Here is an 18,171-nt window from a genome sequence, read left to right as displayed (position 1 = left end):
TACAGTAGTCTGAGTGTGTTTTAAGTTTGGCCATGGCTCTCTCTCTCTCGTCTTGAAGCCGTCATTAAAAAGCCACACTGAGCGAGAGCAGAGTAAGAATGCATCTGCTCCTTTCTGGGAGCTTTGCTGCTTCACTAAGCAAGTAAAAGAGCAGGAAAAGGGGGATTTTGTGTGTGCGAGAGGGAGGGGGTAAGGGTGGGGGGTTCCGTTAGAGGTTTTTAAGACCTAGCCCCTTCCCCCATGTAAAGAGCAGGAGAAAGAGATGAATGAGCAAAGGAATGTGGGAGACAAACGAGTGCTCTCGACAGGAGAGTGGGAATGTCGGCGCTTCCATTGTCCCCCCCCCCCCCCCCCAATGCTCCTGTGGGGAGTGGATGTAGCACAAGCAAAGGAGGGGTGCCAAAAGTCACACCTGAGAGGCTGAAGTGTTGTGTCGTGTTCACATGTTGTCTTCGTATGTGCTGCACAGTGTTGCCATCAACCCAACCCCCCCCCCCCCCCCGACAGGATGTGTGTGTGGGGGGGGGGGGGGGGGGCACAGGGGTCACAATACCTAAAGACAGCATGTTTCCAAAGTCCTCACCAAACTTTTTAACTTTCCATCCCTCTTTCTTTCTCATACAGCGTGCCCCCTCCCCCAGACTGGCTGCTTCTAGAGAGGTTTTGACGTTTGCTTTTGGGCCCAGATGGCTTTAGCTTGCCTCTGGCTGTGGATTACGGCCCGCCAGTGTCTCCTTTCCCCCGCCATGTGCAAGTGGTCAGGACAAAGAACGTCAAAAGGAGGAAGGAATGCAGGAGGGATGGGGGCGGGGGTCCAAACATCACCCGCCACTGATGTTTCACAGCATTCCTGAATGACTGCATGAAACTAAACCCCACTCAGCTTTTCTTTGACCTTCTTAGTCATTAAGAATCTACTTTTTATGAATCATCAGAGCTCTCTTTAGTTGGTGGGGGGGCAAGTGAACTTTTGACCACATTGTGCTGCATTTAAATGTAAATAGCAGGCGTTGCCATCCTTCGTGTAGCAACATCACATGGGCCTTATTTGTGTTCCAGCCCACATTTAACTCATTTACATGTGTAAATGTTCCTTTTCCACCGGATGGTACCCACTCAGCACTATTCAGTACCCTGCAGTGTTCTGGCCCTCTGTTAGTGAGGAGTACTTTTAATGTTACAGTTTGCAGGAGCAGTCACTGCTTAGTCACGCATCCAGTTTCATTTTATGGCTTACTCATTGCTGTTTGTTGTGGCATTGTTGCCAAAGTTGTCATGCTGCTGTCAGCAACGTGCGATGTGTCAGGGCGCCACTCTTGAGGCCGGTGGAAGCGAGTGTGCGGTGAAAGCATGCGTGAGATGCGTGGGCGTGTTAGGCTTAGAGCTCAGGCCTAATGCTCAGGTTTCTGCGCCACAGAGCAGCTGGAATGCGCATGAAGCAAAGGACACAGCCGGAAAACTTCTTCCCAAACTTTCTCTCCTCGTTCTTATCTGAGCGGGGTGACCATGCGCTCTCTCAGCCCCCTGCAGGCATTAAACAAAAGAATGAGGTGTCCCTTCATGTGCTTGTGCACACCGTCAAAGTAAAGCTTGTTCCCAGGAAATAACAATGGAAGGGCCTTAAGATGTCACAAGGATACATCTAAGGAGACTACTTATGTAGACCAAGGAAAAGTCCTGATGTGCTCCTTAAATTGTTGTGATCTGGTGCTATATTGCTGGGTTGCTACCACGTGGTTTCTGGTGATTGGATGAGGGTCAAATAATGGGGGTCAGTATCTTTGTAGAAGTTTGGCTGATTCAAGCGAATAACAATGCATTTTTTGCTCCAATTGTTCGTGCGTGGTGTGTTGCATAAATACATGAAATAGTTGAAAAGAAGGCGATCAAACGGCTGAGAAAGCTTATGTCTCCCATGTCAGACATAATGACTATAGCAGATGAGAATAGCACTTCTAACATGTCCGTGTTCTTATACCAAGTCAGTCTGCATGACCACTAAGATACTAATACTAATTTTGCTTGTTGTTGCTAACTGCAAGCGTGTCTATACTCGACTCCAAACAGCCACCTTTTGCTGGGTTTCTTTTTTGTTGTTGTTTCTTGAAGATTTTTCTCGGGCTGCAATTAATGATTATTTCAATAACCGATTAATCGGTCGCTAATTTTTTTGATTAATCGATGAATCAGATTCAGAAATAAAAGATTTGAACTGGCAGAGCAAATGAGTACACAAACACCATGTTACCACTTGAATAGTTTGTTAAAATAATGTTAACTTGACGTTCTTGTGAGCGGGCAACTCATGTAGGACAGGAAACACTGGTGTATAAACAGCAGTAGCTACCTGATTAAATTGTGCTCATGAATTATTGAACTTGCATGGTTTTATGGAGAGATATATTCATGTGTGTATATCTTTCACATTGCTGGGGAAAATAAGCAAGGGTAGCAATGATGAATCATAGCTGCCATGTGCATGCATGTCTGTTTTCATCATGATTACGCAAGATAACTAAAGTTATCTCCCCATGTTGCCGATGTTTTTTCCTGGTCCCGTCAGTGACTGACAGCGCCTCTGGTCATAAAAGTGGAATGCATGTGACCTGGTTGTATCTGAGGAAAGTGGGTTAAGTGAATGTGTTGCAGGGGGCGGCTGCCTTGTAAACATTTCTTCTTTGTTGTGTACAGGATGATATTTAATGGCAGTTATTCAGGAAGGCCACATCACTCCCAATTGGCAAGTGCTCTGTCCTAGCGCTCACTTTGCAGTCAACTTCAGCTTCCAGCGTGCTCTCTCCAGCAGGCTAAATATAGTGCTGTAAAAGCTGCACACATTGCCACACACAGCGGCCTATTGTAGTCTGACGGAGCTCAGGCATCTGGAGTGCACAACCCCCCCACCCCTCCTGCCCACCACCGCCACTTGGCTGACCTCTGACCCATGCAGCTGAGAGCTATAGGCCGACATCAGGTACCTCAGTAGGTAATCAGAGTACCTTTTTAAAGGAAACACGAGACTAAAAGTTATTTAGCATCCGTGCAAGGCTCGGTGAGTCATGGTGTCCTCGTCTGCGAGGACACGTCTCATTGTGCTGTTGCATTGTTGCTCTCACAACGGTCATGTAATGTCACACGCTGTGAACCTCTCAGTTTCTGACAGCGTCCCATAAAGCTTTTGACAGGCGTCCGGGACAAACTGGTTGGTGGAGTTTTATGTGAACAGAGCTGGAAACATGACAACATAAAGCTAAAGCGCGTATGCCTGACCTGTTATTGCCCGTGCTGCAGTGTTGGCAACATGACAACATGTCCTATTATACTGTCGGCCGGCTGCCGTTGAGGTGTCGCTGCAGCTGCAGTGTACCCTTCAAGGTAAACAAATGGCCAACAGAAGCATAGAAAGCCAGCCACCCCCAGCACCCTCCACCCCCCTTCACTCTCTGGGAGACGCCAAGCCTCCTGGCAAAGTTCATGTTGCTATGCGTCGCCATAGCGATGCTATCACAAAAGCCCTCCAGCTGGCTGTGTGTTTATTGATGACAGAAACGGAGGGAGAGCATTGGACAAATGGACATAGAGAGTGTGTGTGTGTGTGTGTGTGTGTGTGTGTGGGACAGAGGCAGAAGGACAAATGGACAAAGAGTAAGCAGACTCCTCCTCCTCCGTGCTCAGCGTCCATGTTCTCAATCCTTTGGCGGACCTTCATTCTAAACACAGTGCAGCTGGGCTCGGCTGTCAACGTTCCCTCGCAAACCCCCCCCCCCCCCCCCCCCCCGCCCCCCCTCTTATATTTTTTGGGATGGTCCTGGATTTGGATTTGCCCTTGGCCCCCGCATGAGGGAGCCCGCTCCTGCTTGCCAGCCCCTTACAAAGCAAAGCATTGGCTTTCTTTTTTTGTGTTGTTTGAGGAGCACACAGCTGCATGGACACCTCCGCATGCAGACACACTCGGGTGATTCACAAAGACGAGGAAGTCTATTTTGGTTTTTGAAGCAGTGAGTGTAGTCTTTGCTGTGTCCCCGGGGGGGTTTGGGCGGGAGATGTTTGAAGCACTTTGTCAAAAGAGGAGATTTGGCACAGGGCCACAAGAGATTTGTCATTCATAAAGTCCACAGTGATCACAGCAGAAGGGAAACTCCATTTCCATTCACATATAGTTTGTTTCCAGCAAATATCAACGATGGGGCTTTCAGTATCAATGAATGTAGTATCAAAATCATTTGAGGAGGAAGCACGTTTAATTCAGACAAATTACATACATGAAGTCACTAATTTTAGTTCACCCTTTGAGTCATGTACAGGATATGATGTACTAAAAGCCCATCATCTAAGCTTTATGGTCAGCATCGCTGCAGCGTGAGGTTACATTTTTGGGAGGGTTTGGAGCAAGCACACAAGCAAGATTTTCGAAATCCAAAACGTGCACAGATAATTGCTTACGTAACTTTAGACGACAGCAAAGCAAAAATGTTGCCTCGCAAAGTGAACCTAAATGTGCTCGTGTTGGCTGAAAACTTCACAGAGACCTTTTGTGTTTGCCAGTAGGCTCACATTCCATCTTAAGAGGCTGCTGGTATCCTGTGTGTGTAGGAGGAGGCTGAGGGTGGGCGGTAGTTGGGGGGTGTAGGTTGTGGTTGAGTGAGTTCTTATCATATCCTGGGACACTGGGAATTTCCTACAGTTGTTCCTTTGCCATCACTATTGTGTGACATTTACTTCAGTCTTATTTCATGTGTCTTCGAACCTAACTTTGGTGTGTGTGTGTGTGTGTGTGTGAGAGGTTGAGAGCGTATCAGTGGCAGGAAGTCTGTGGTCTCCATTGAAGTGGAGAGCTGTGTGGCGTCAGTGTCACAGGCGTGTGCACATGTGGAGTGCGTGCATGTGCTTCTATCTATCTGTGGTGTTTACTTAACCTGTCTGGTCATTCCAAACACCTGTCATCCTTTGCTGTGTCTGGCTTTGGCACTGACAGCTTTGTGGGCGCGCCTTCTCCTGCTTTATCTGTGCTATGTGTGTGTACACCACACATACACACACATAGAAGAGGTTGCCTTTTGGATGACTAGAGGGGATAGAAGCTCTCAAAGCCGCTGAAATTCTATCCTTTGAACGTCCCAGGCTGACGGGGGCAGGACCTCGCCCTGTGACTGTTTTTCTTTCCTCTCTCTCCCACAGCCATGTACTTGCTGACCTTTCTGCAGATAAAGCCTCCATGTCCATCATAAACAGCTGTGAGATGACTACTTCCTATGTAGGAAACATCTATGTCACCTGTGCTTGCATATGTACATGGAGACCATCCATCAGTTTTCAGAGAAATCCGGTGTACCCAGTGAAAACCCACACACGTGGAGAACATGCAAACTCCACCACACAGAAATGTCCAACAGGGATTCGAACGCAGATCTTACAGATCCCTTGACTGTGTGACCAACATTCTAACCACGAGGCCACCGTGTGGTCCATGCATGGAGTCATACTAAGAAAATCCACTTATATGCCACTTGTGTACATGTCATTAAAATCTGTTTTACAAGAAGACACAGGAAGTCTCCCATCTGTTTTGTGGCCTGTTGTGCCAGCCTCCATCTTATTTTACATCTTACGTCTTCTGGCTGAGCTGATTGGTCCATGCAGTCTCATGTGTCCAGGTGGGATGGTGAGATTGATGAGGTCAGACTTCATCTCACCCCTAAGAGCTCAGGCCTCTGCTGAGAAAGACACAAAGCACTCTAATAGTTTTGGGCATGGCCGCTGGTGCTGCATGGGTGTGGTTGGCAGCAGCTGTCCACCAACACACACACACACACACACACACACATGCACGCTGAACAGTAGCAACCGTCACAGTAGGATGTTGTCTTTTGTCAGGACTAAAAGGAGTCAGGAAGCCCACTGTCCTTTTTCTGTGACCTAGTTTTTGTGGTTAGGAAGGAGATTTTTAAACCTGGTGTTTATCATCATCACTTTGCTTTGTTAGCCTGTTGTTTCTGCACAGGTTTGACTTTTCACAGTACCGGCCATGTAGATCAGTGGGTCAAGAGGCTGACGTGCTAATCCTATTATTGGACGACGCTGACATCTCTTCAACATGGCCCTAATCTACTGCTGCTGCTCTTTTTTGATGCCATGGCAGGGTCAGCTGGCATTGATTTCAGTGCTGCGTTCAAGTTTCCTTTAGTTGTACACAAACCATACAGTATACAGTGGTGCAAAATTGTATATCTTATTTCATTGTAGGCTTAAAGTTATGTCTTCTTCCCCGCAGTGTCGTCATGCATCACCACCTACAAGAAGACACCTCCCCCTGTTCCACCGCGGACCACCCCGTCCAAGCCCTTCATCTCCATTACGGCCCAAAGTAGCACAGAGTCGGCCCAGGATGCCTACATGGACGGCGGCGTGGGTCCTCGTAAGGGCATGGGCTCTCAGCCGGGCCTATCCAACTCCACTGAGAGCATCGACAGCATGAAGGCCCTGACAGCGGCCATTGAGGCGGCCAACGCTCAGGTGCATGGCCCCGCCAGTCAGCACGTCACCAACAGCACCGTCACCAACACCACCACAGTCACCACAGCCTCCACCAAGAGCAAGGCACAGATGGAGGCGCTCCGCAAGTGCCTCTCCATAGGGGTCCAGGTTTGGTTCATTCTCTGAATGTGTATTAATGCTCCCATTACTTTGCATGTTGATTGACAGCTGGCTTCTTCCTGTAGGTTGAGCCAGAGGAAGGTGGACAAACTCAGACGCAGTCCAAGTTCCACTCCATAGGAATTCAGGTGGAGGATGAGCGATGGTGAGTGCAAAGACAACAGTGGGAGGGGCTTGTCGACGTGAGGCAAGGGGGGAGGGGGGGGGTCAGAGCTGTCCAGACAGAGGCAGTTTAGTTGTGTCCAGTGTGATCTGGCTTGCCTATAGCAGCTGTCCTAGTTCACTGGAGGTTGGCTTCAGAGCACCCCCCCTTCTCCTCGAGCAGGGGGCCCCAAGTGACAGCTGGGCCCAGAGGATGTGCTGCAGGAGAGAAAGCTGTGTGTGTGGGGGGGGGGGGTATTGACAGCCATCTGTTGCTGTAGTCATTGTCATTCTGGCAACTTTTGGACAATGTGTGTGTGTGTGTGTGTGTGTGTGTGTGTGTGTGTGTGTGTGTGTGTGCAGTGAGAGCACGGATGGGCTTGGAAAGCAGCAGTCCAGTGGTCCTGTGGCGGGACATGCAACAGTTTGACTCCTGCATACTTCATGAGACTTCTAATACATTTTACAGTTTACTTGTTTGCTTGGATTGTTTGTAGCGCTGACATGGGAGGTGTGGCCATGCCACCTCAGATGAAGGTCCCTGGCTTGTCTCCATGTGTGTTTATGTGCTGCAGCAGCAGGTCAGGACCTCACCTTGCTGTTTGAATGAGGAGCAAGTGAGAGGGAGTGGAAGAAAATCTTAAATAACATGCTCGTCTTTTCCCCTACCATTATATTGAGGGAGCTCACCACCGCCCAACGGCACCCGCCAAGAAGCTTTTTTATATAGCAGATGACAACTGAATTACAGAATAAATTCATTTAAGTGTACCTATACGAGATGAGATTTTAACGTTATTAGAAAAGTAGAAAAGAATAGATACATAAATAAAATATGGAAAAGTACAATGATTAATTTGTTTATTATTGTCCCAGGCCGAGTGCCCAGGGTCCCACTGAAATCAGCATCTTTGTTGACAGCATGTCAGTTCTATCTCTACATGGTTGCATTTACAATTTCACACCTGCTCTTTCAATGGCATGCGGAGGAGCGATTGCATTAATGAAATTGATTAGTTTGGAGTCTTTCTAGTGCTTTCTGTTCTGAAAGTTTGTTAAACATAACTGTGAGGTGTGATGACAATACACACCGGCTCGGCACAAGAACACGTGTGCACCCCAAATGTAACTGTAGAGGAGCGATCATCATACAACACTGCAACACACGGGAAACATTGTTGGACCATGCAGTATAAGATAAGCTATGCCTTTATTCATCACTCAGTGGGCAATATCTTGTAGTATCTTGTCTTGTTTGAACTCTTGGTCCAGATGGTTGTGTGGTCACATGATCCTGGTGGATCAAATCAATGCCAGAAGACAGCCTGACCTCGCTGGCCTTTTGTTTTTGTCCTAGCTGACTAAAATTAGCTGTAATTATGATGAAATGCATGAATATGTATTTGTCTCTGCCACTAAACAAGACATATGTCTGTTTTTGGAGTGTTTTTCTCATGTTGGAGCTTGTTGTCCACCACGTTTCTTCACGTCTTTCAAGGTCCACCTTCCTCCATGTTGATAAACTCCCTGTGTGTCTTTCTGTCTGTCTTCTAAAATTCTTTGTCCTTGGCCGTGGTGCCTGCCTGTGCAGGAAGTCGTTAGCTAGGAGATAGCAAGCTGGCTGAGGTCATAATGACTGAACACCTGCTTGGAGGAGTTACTCTTTAACTCTGCAGCACACACACATTTACTTGAAGGCTATGAGTGTGTGCACGTTGTGTTTGATGTCAACCACTCCCTGAGCTCATTCTCCTCTTCTATGTGTTTCATGCAATAAGAGAGATGAATGGGAGGAGGAGGAGGAGGAGGAGGAGGAGGAGGGAGGAAGCGATGAATGATGAGCTTAAAGGAGGACTGCACCTCCGGAGACCATCCAGACGTGATTATAGTGTGTGTGTGTGTGTATGTGCACGTGCACAACCACAGGCGGGTCAAACTGAAGGCTGAATGTCACCTGAAGGGTTTTTTGAAGCATTGGAAGCTCTGAACCATTTTGATCATTCAAATGGTGCATTTACTGCTGTGTTATCAAATTAATGTTATTGATCAGTTGAGGGTGTTGGTGCCTTGCTGGAGGGCAGACTGCCTTTGGTCAATCATTGACTCCCAATGTTTCAATACAGTAGGATAGGATCTAAGGATGTTTCTCCATATTTACTTCTTTCAGTCAGCGGCGTATGACCCGATCCAACAGCGTGACCACCGCTGTCCAGGCTGACCTGGACGACCCCACTGATGGCCCACAGCTGCCCCCGCCTCGCCACTGTGCCACCATGCCACGCCAGCACTCCCGCGATGCTGCCACCTCCACAGTGCGAATCCAAGGCTCAGGGAACCACTACCACGCTTGTGCTGCCGACGACTATGGCGAGGCCGGCTTCGACCCCTCCATCCTTCCCCCACCAGACCCCTGGATGGACAGCGTGGCTGAGCCCGAGGCAGCGGCGGTGGCGGCGGAGGGCACGCTGGAGGCCTTCAGCCGCTCTGTGTGCCCTCGAGACGGACACTGGTTCCTCAAGCTGCTGCAGGCTGAGACGGAGCGCATGGAGGGATGGTGTTGCCAGATGGAGCAGGAACTGACACACAACCAGCTTACTGACGACAGTGAGTCACACACTGATGATGCACATATGCACTGTTCTGGAAATGCTTTAAAAATAATAGTAGTCGTAATTTAGAGGATGTAAGTATGAATATACTGTATGTCCACATGCATGGCGCCGTAACTTACTTACTATATTGCTCATCATCATCATCACTGAATATGGAGTGCACATTTACGTGCACATAATAGCCCTCACTCTGTGTTATCTCATCATGCTCTTTATTGCCTACTATTTCACCAATGTTAACATTAGCATACCACTTCCGTCTTCCATCATCTGTAATATGTGCAGTGATGATGTCATTGCTTTGTGCCTACATTCTCATCGTGTTGCTTTCTTCATGCATTCTCACTGGGAGTGGTGCAACATGCCTGCAGTGTTTGCCTGCCAGTAACTGCAGTGTGTGCGTGTGTGCGTGCGTATCATTTGTCTGCAGTCCTGGGCAAGATCCGCAGTGCAGTGGGGAGCGCCCAGCTGCTCATGTCCCAGAAGTTCCAGCAGTTCCGAAAGCTGTGTGAGGAGAATTTGGTATGTGTCACCTCATCCTTTACATCCTCCCCACTACACTTGACTCCTTCCCTCCCTTTCTCGCTCACTCGTGACACTGACGTCATCCTGCACAAATTGCGCTGACAGGCGAGCGCGGCGTGCATTGACTATGAATGCAAAGCATGCAGCCAGCGTGTGCCTCCAGCAAATACGTGGCAACAAAGGACATCAGTCGTGTGATGGTCTTTTTGAAAATACTGTCATGTTTTAGTGTTTGAATACCCATTAGAATATTATTTGTCAAAATATTTAAGCAAAGGTTACAGATTTTTGCTGTAATTAAGCAATTTTATTTTGTGTCTAAGGGCTCTAATAATGTTGTAAACCGTAGTTAGCTATGTTCAAACTATGAAAACGTTTTATTTCTAAATAAGGAATTCTACTTGGCTGAAATTAACTCATCACTTTTGGGTCTGGAACCAAATAAACAAGGGATTACTGTACATCAAACATTGAAGCACTAGTTTCTGCACACAGTCAGGATATCAGGAATACCTGGGTTCGAAACTCTGCTTGATCATCTCTGTGTGGAGTTTGCATGTTCTCCCGTGCATGCGTGCCCAATGTGCAGTGGAATGGGAGTTGAAGGGCGGGGCTAAAGTCACCACAATGCGATTGGTCAGGAGAAAACCACCTTCCATTGTTGTTGATGTTGTTATTGACATTTTTGAATAGCCAGTCATATTTTACACACAGATGATTTCTATTATAGATTATAGATTCTAACTCTTTCTGTGTTACTGTTGTCAGAACCCCAATGCGCACCCCCGGCCCGTCTCTCAGGACCTCGCCGGTTTTTGGGACATGCTGCAGCTGTCCATCGAGAACATCAGCCTGAAGTTTGACGAACTTCACCAGCTCAAAGCCAACAACTGGAAGTCTCTGACTCCCCCAGACATCCAGGTGCCAACGCCTTTGTGATGTCGCGTCGCCTTTCTTGTGGCATGGCTAATGGCTACTAACCTGCATGCTAGCTGCTGTTTGCATGTCTTTTCACCCATTGTCGACAGCCAGCTTCTCAAGTCGTTGTTTTGGAAAGCGTGTCCATTTTTATCTGCTGCCCCACGTCACTGATGGCTGTCTGTGTCAACAAAACAATTGCATGCGCTGCAGCAAACACGCTGCTCTGCAAACAAACAAAGGTTGTTTGCTGCCATTTTTTTTGTAATTTGGCAAACGCAGACCACACTGTAGGCTCTTGGGGGGGGGCGCCTGCCACTTAAGACTGTTTGTCGTTCCTGTCCAGGAGAGACGGGCGCCCCCTCCTGTGCCAAAGAGACCCCAGAAAGGCCACGCCCCCTTGGCTAGGGACCGCTCGCTGGAGAGCTCCGAGCGCCAGCGCCTGGAGGCCCGCAAGCGTCTGCTGGCCGCCAAGCGGGCTGCCTCCGTGCGCCAAAGCTCTGCCACGGAGAGCGCGGACAGCATCGAGATTTACATCCCTGAAGCGCAGACGCGACTATGAGATACACGTACACGTACACGTACACGTACACGTACACGTACACGTACACGTACACGTACACGTACATACTACTGTAAGAGACACGCCGGTGACAGTGGTGGTCAACAAGAGATGTATATTTGGGTTGTTATCTATTTATTTATTTATTTACTGCCCACCCCGCCCTTCTCCCAGCTTTGATGTAGCACCCCCACCTCCCTAAACACACATGATAATGTACGCTCATGTGAGAGAGTGATGTGTGTGTGTGTGTTTGTGCTGGTCAGTTGTGATGTTTAAGAAATGACAAACAGGTTGACAACAGACAGGAGGACAGTGCCAAGAGCGTGGGGGGGGGGGGGTACACAATCCTTCCAGTGTTTGCAAAATGACACACAAGATCAAATTTGGCCCCCTACAGGTGTGCAGCTTTTAGGAATCCACCACAAAGGCCACTTTGTCTGTGTGTGTGTGTGTGTGTGTGTGTGTGTGTGTGTGTGTGTGTGTGTGTGTGCGTGTGTGTGTGTGTGTGCGTGCGTGTGTGTGTCTTGACATTCATTCATTCATAAGTGCTTCCGATCACACATTAAAGGTGGAACACAACATTAGGTACACCTACACTAAGTTAAAGTTTATGATGGCTATGGTCATGTGTTCCTAATGTTGTGTCCAGTGATTAAAGGACACGCAGACAAGTTATTTCAACTTGAATTGTTTACTTTAATAAAAGTGCTTGTAATTTTTTTTTTTTACAAAGCCACAGCTTTATTGACAGTATTAAGACAGGACGACAGGCCGGGGGTGCTGAAAGTCATACAAAACACTTTTTTTATTTCATATTTTTCCTTTGCCTCCTCACTGAGTGCATAGTGACTTTTTCCAAATCATTTTTGTATTTTTTAATTCATTTATTGAATAGGCGACTGTTTACCGACACACTGACTACAAGGCCCGTCTACTGTGTTTTTATTTTTTATTGTTTCAGCCTTAACTTTTAACAGTCGAGCACAACAGCGCTCTCAGGGGAAGATGTGTGTGTGTGTGTGTGTGTGTTCAGTCTCTGCTGTTGCATCACTTTGATAAGAAATAAAAAGTGTGCTATCATCTAGGCTAGAAGATGTGGTAGGATTTAGGCGGGGAAGCAAGGAGGTGTGTTAGGAAGGGGTGTCCCGACGTTTTCACTCCTGCTACAATACCGATATTGATCTGATATCAACATGAATCTTACATGGCATACTGTGGGAGTTTTCCGTGAGATGCCGCATCATGAGAGTGATGAGGTTGGCCGGAAGGCCGGAATAAACCGTGCCAGTTCTGTGCCACTCCGGGAAACTTTTGCATAAGTTTTGCACTCGGCCGCTATGTGTTTTTACTGCCACACGGCTGACATTACTCCTGCTCCTTGCTACTTCGTTAGCACGCTAGCTAACACTGTTGTTGTGATCACATGCGCTCTATGCAGGTGCTGCTGCATATACGTACATGCTTGGGTGGAGTCGGGAATTGACTGTTAGTAAAGGTGTGCCAATATCGGAGATATGACATGCAGGCTGACATCTGATATTATTTTGCTAATATCGGACGATATCCAAAATCAATACTGGATCGGGACATCCCTACCAGAAAACTAGAAGGTGTGCTAGGATTCAGGCTAGGAGTCTCAAAGGTGTGCTAGGATCTAGGCTAGGAGGCTTGGAAGTGTGCTACGTTTGATGCGCTGAGGCGTGTTAGCATCTAGCTAGCTGGGAGGTGTGCTATAATCGAGGCTAGTGGGATAGGAGTTGTAGGGAGTGAACTAGAATTAAGGCTAGGAGGTATGCTTGGAATTGTGCAAGAGGCTAGAGAGCTAGGAGGTGTGCTTGGATCTAGGCCAGAGGCCAGAGGGCAAGGGAGGTATGCCAGGATTGAGGATAGTTGACCAGCTAATGTGTCATTGTGCCATTGGACGTCTGCCTGCCAATCAGTGACTATCTGATAAAGTGATGATGTAATTGTGCAATTTGGCGCCATTGCTCATTTTTAGGTTTTTGAATGGATTTATTTTACCAATTTGGATTGTGTGTGAGACAATGAGTGGACACTGTGTTCCTGTTCCTAATAATAAGAACATATCAAGTCCTGGTGTAGCAGGGAGCTGTGATGTTATTCTATGAAGACATTTGTACATAAATGAATGTTTCCCCGTGTAAATGTAAATGAACAAAGATAACTTTTTGTAAGTCATGTTTAATGGATTAAATGGCATTAAAACAAACCTTGTTGCCATCATTCGCTGGCCTCCACATGTGTTTTTCATCCTCATGCAATTAAAGACACCACAAGGGCAACACGACACTCTTTGTGGGGCACTCGGCATCCACAGGGGCGGGTCCCCATAATTACGCCTTATCCTCCTCCCCGGTGCACACAGAGCTTCCGCTGGCTTGTCACTCGATCCTGGATCAAGCCTCACTGGGCCTGAATGCATTTTTTTTACACAAGAGGAGGGTCCACCATGGTGGGCTACCTGCCTGCACTCGTGAGCCTTCACTTTTAGCAGGCTGACAAGTCACAAGAAGATTGGACTCAAATCCTGTGGGTTACTACTGAGCTGGTGTACCTAATACTGTCTTGTATGTAAAATGTGTACACCAATGTATGTATGCCTTTAGGCCAGACTGGTGGAGCCGTCTCAGCTGGTCTTATTGCACAACAGTCAATAATGTCTGAGTCATTTTTACAGTGGAAGAAAAGATGTTGGTCAAGCATGAATGAAAGAGGCCACGTCGCTGCAAACAACTAATCCTCTCGATGCCAACAGAGCAGCTTTAGAGCAGCTTGAGTGCAGCTGTCAGCCTAGACAGGAAGCTGCCTGACACGTAAGTCACTCCACGTCTGCTGCCTTCATTTCTTCAAGGATATGCAAATTGGCCACATGGCACGCAGGAAGATGACGACAGCAGCATAAAGTAGAAAACAAAAGTTTATTTGAATCCCATGTGACACGTGGTTTGCCACAAACATTGCACAGTATGAAAAGAAATCACATCATTGGGTGTCATGTGATCACATGACCTACACACCTGGTCCTATTATACATGAAAATGCTTCTTTTGGCCAATTGCTGTCTTTGTCAACTAAACGTTTAGTGTAATGTGTCCTCTTCCAGTCCACTGGCCTGATCTGCTACATTGCTCATCTGAAATGTCCCTTATTTGGGCAAGGAAGGAGGAGAAGTAAAAACAAAACAAAACCAAAGAACGTAAAGAAGAAAAAAAGACAAGCATTTTCTTTTAAAACAGCTAAATGACAAAATGAAAAGCGATAGTGTAACATTTACTACAGTAGTGAAGACATCGATGCCTAGACGAGATGAAATGTTTGGATCAAAGGGGGCGGGGACACATAGCCCCGCCTCTAAAGACAGGCAGCATTGCTCTGATTTTTGGTCCGTGTGTGCAAACAAGACACATGTCCACATATGTCCATACAAATATGAAATGAAGGCACCTTGATAGTGTTGGCAATCAAAACTAATTGACTGCTTTAGAAAAAATAGAAATGATTAGGCTTTTTCACAGAAGGAGGGGGTGTTTGTTCCCTGTCGAGTCAATGAAATGTTTTTGTTTTTTAGGACACTAACTGTTTGGCTTGCAGTTCCATCTCTGCGGCCCGCTTGAGGGCGACGTCTACCAGGAGCTGAAAGCCACTGAAGTCCTGTGTGAGGTCAGGCGGGGTCGGGGGAGGGGTGTTGAAGAGGCCGCTGCGGGGGCTCAAGTTGCCCTCCAAGATGGTGGTGGCGGCAGTGAGCTGGCCCACCCCTTTGTCAAGACACCTGAGGAGCGCTTGCGCTGCCTGTAGCCGCTCAGCCGCCTTATCAGAGTTCAGCGAAGGTGGTGGCGAGGGCTGGAGGGTGCCGGGCATGGCCTGGCTGACAGTGGTGTGACATATGACAGATGGTCGGGGGGGCTGGGGACTCGACGAGAGCGATGTGGTTGTTGCCAAGGGCGACAGCGCCTTCCTCAGTACGCCGGGCACGGCAGGTTCGAAGCTGGAAGGGTGTAAGACCCGCTTGTCGTAGGCATCGTCAGCGCCCCCTTCGGGGCTGCTGTGTTTGGGCGACTGGGAGCTATCTGAGAAGCTGTCACCTGCCTTTCCACCCTTCCTGGAGATGGTGAACTGGTTAGGGTCCTTGCCATCTTTGCGCAGCATCTCCGGGAGGAGGCGTCGGCGCGCATTGATGAACCAGTTGCACACCTGAAGAACAACATCATATTAAATCTGGCACTGAACAACACTTAAGTCCTACCAGTCTTGTCTGCTTGGCACTAGTACTTCCTAGATCGAGATCCTCCACTAGATCCTTCCTATTGCTCTCTGCCATATTTGGTGTTAAAATATATATAAAATATATCTTGATCTTTGTGTGTCATTCAGGCCAAAGAGTAAAAAAGTGGGCTGTCAGCAGCTGTGAGGGTCATTAGTGTTGTTGTGTTTAGTGGGCTAGTGGTAACTGGCAGTGAGAGGCAGGAGCGCAGTAAATGACTCTACATTGTTCCCAGACAGCTGGGGAGGGAAGGCTGCAGGGAGGGAAATTCCTCAGCTTTAACTTACTACTCCCGCCTTAAGAGAGAACTACAGAGCTGATGACCGCCTATGCGTGGAGTGTCATGTTTTGACAGGAAGTGATTCAGCCTGTGTGTGTGTACCTGCAGTGTGGAAAGCTGCGTCTGCTTGGACAAGAGTGCTTTCTCCTGCTCCGAAGGGTAGGCATTATAGCGGTGCTCATACAGCCAGTCTCTGAGGATCTGGACTGACTCCTTGGGTAGGTTGCCTCGCCGCTTCCTCTTGCCGCCCCCCGAGCTGGATGACAGGTCCAGGGGGGCGTCCACGCTGTCATCGTCGTCTGTCTCGCTTCCTGACAGCATCATCAAACCTGCCAGGAGGAGGAAGGAAACGAGAGCTTGGTTTTCTGAGCTGTGTGATGAGGGCGGCTGGTGTCAGTTCTAAAAACCTGCCTGGAGCATTGGAAGCACACACCTTTGCATGCTTGGATGACTCACCTGGACCATAGGACCCATTGTCTAAACCATTGATGACCAAACTCAGGGTTGGGACTATTTCAATTGCCACTGTAAAATTGTATAAACTATTTTTGTGAGTTTGTCTCCTGATTAATTTCTAATTTTTGTCTGGGCCTGATTTAAAAATGTCACATTGTTTTTCTACCACAAAAACACCAACATATATTTAGTTGTTTTGATGTTTTTCTACCACAAAAACACCAACATATATTTAGTTGTTTTGACACGTGTGAGCCCTTTAAATAAAACTTGGCTTAAATCAGAGGACTTCCTGCTTGATTTTAAATGGCACGTGCGAGCACCTTTCGGGTCAGCGCATGCGCCCGACACCAATACGGAAGTAACATTTTGTTTACAGGGGTCACAAATAACTTCCATAAAGCCCACAGACTGTAGACTGTGGGGGTCCATCTGTAGTGGGAAAAGTGTGCAGCCAACAGGATGAGGTAATTACGTGGGCCGGGGGAGGGGGCATGGGGGAGAGAGGGGGAGGGGAGACCTGTTGCAAATCAGCGTCTCCAGACTAAACAAAAGAATCTGGCTGCCTTTCTTTGTATCCTTGCTATCAAACGGCGGCTTCCATTGCAAAGCATTAAAATGCCCCCATCCCGCTATTGAACGTCACCGTGGACCAGAAATCAAATCAAAAATCTAAAATACAATGTGCAAAATACAAGTTTTAAGACTTAAAGTTGTCTTCTTTGTGTCCGCTACAACACGAGGTCCTCAGCCAAACTTCAACAATTAGGTCAGCCTTCTAGCTGTCCCTTGTAGCACCGCTCTGGTTCATAGTTAGCCATTTCAACAAAAGAACAACAGACGGCGTCGAGTTTTTAAAGTTAAGTGTCCAAACTCTAAAAACTAGGACAACTAGTCGATCTCGTGAGCTAGCATAGCATCACTTTGCCAAAGTTGGAGCCAGAAGTGGCGCACTCCTAGCCCGCATTCAAAGTTCTCAACAAAGACGGCCTCAAAACACGCTGGGACAAGAAGTTTTAAAGCCGTGACACGGCAGACAAACATTCGGCGTTGTTATAGTGAGGCTCAAATGTCTTTAAGTTTGGCTAAATGACCGAGAACGAGGCTATAGTGTAGGCTCTTTTGTAGGTGACGTCGCTTCAGCACATGGCAGTGAGCCGCCTGTCATGTCTGCACAGACAATAGACTGAGAAGGAAAACGCTCACAAAGCTCTCCTCATCATCACCCGAGCATGATTAAACCTTCAAAGGATCATCGCAAACATTTTTTCCACATCTTACCTTTTTTCGTCTTCATTTCAAAATGCCCACTTTATCCTGGCGTGGAAAAAAAACGTATCTCAGTGTTCTCCTCTTAGTGCTCCCCCAAATCCTTATTGATGCAAAAATCAGCACCGTCAAAGCAAAAAGACAAATGTTTCGTCGTTTTCCGTTGCTGAGCTGGTTCCTGGCGGGGGTGGCCAAGGGTGGGGTGGAGGGGTCACCTGAGCTCTGTCCTCATTGACTGTGTTGTGTGTTTGATGGACAAACTGGGTGACAGCTATCTTTGACAGCTGCGTGACTCAACCCACGGAGATCCTCCCACCAACGCTGACATCAGCGAGCTCTTCGCCACTGACACGGAGCTCTGCAGCACACACTAACTAGCTTACCAGTCTGCACGCGCGCCGTCTCGTGTTTATTTATCGTCTAACATTTTTATCTTAAAGCGAATATTTTTGTTCAATGATGTAGCACT

General features: G+C 47.6%; 2 protein-coding genes across 3 annotated transcripts in view; one reads left to right on the top strand and one right to left on the bottom strand.

Moving 5' to 3' along the window:
- dlgap1b (discs, large (Drosophila) homolog-associated protein 1b) overlaps window positions 1-13,662 on the top strand; it is a 66,254-nt gene extending 52,592 nt beyond the window's left edge. For both annotated transcript variants that reach the window (XM_058060867.1, XM_058060866.1), the window contains exons 7-12: window positions 6,272-6,642; window positions 6,720-6,799; window positions 8,963-9,399; window positions 9,838-9,929; window positions 10,701-10,853; window positions 11,197-13,662. In XM_058060867.1, coding sequence (XP_057916850.1) covers window positions 6,272-6,642; window positions 6,720-6,799; window positions 8,963-9,399; window positions 9,838-9,929; window positions 10,701-10,853; window positions 11,197-11,412 — 1,349 coding nt within the window. In that variant the 3' untranslated portion in view covers window positions 11,413-13,662. The remainder of the gene's footprint in view (window positions 1-6,271; window positions 6,643-6,719; window positions 6,800-8,962; window positions 9,400-9,837; window positions 9,930-10,700; window positions 10,854-11,196) is intronic.
- Window positions 13,663-14,335: 673 nt separating this feature from the next.
- tgif1 (TGFB-induced factor homeobox 1) lies at window positions 14,336-18,171 on the bottom strand. The gene is made up of 3 exons (XM_058060869.1): window positions 17,715-18,171; window positions 16,080-16,306; window positions 14,336-15,627 (listed from the first exon to the last, which is right to left on the bottom strand). Exons 1-3 carry the CDS (start codon window positions 17,728-17,730, stop codon window positions 15,001-15,003), a joined length of 870 nt encoding a protein of 289 aa, XP_057916852.1. The 5' UTR covers window positions 17,731-18,171; the 3' UTR covers window positions 14,336-15,000.

Source organism: Doryrhamphus excisus, chromosome 21 (genome assembly GCF_030265055.1).
Source record: "Doryrhamphus excisus isolate RoL2022-K1 chromosome 21, RoL_Dexc_1.0, whole genome shotgun sequence".
In the NCBI taxonomy this organism is placed as follows: Eukaryota; Metazoa; Chordata; class Actinopteri; order Syngnathiformes; family Syngnathidae; genus Doryrhamphus; species Doryrhamphus excisus.
This window is presented reverse-complemented; position numbering and strand designations above follow the sequence as displayed.

What these genes read in the sequence shown, in the direction of transcription:
- tgif1 (XM_058060869.1), bottom strand. An exon ending in CGCAGCTTTCCACACTGCAG is followed by an intron (nt 15,628 to 16,079) that starts GTACACACACAC and finishes GTTGTTCTTCAG; the next exon opens with GTGTGCAACTGGTTCATCAA.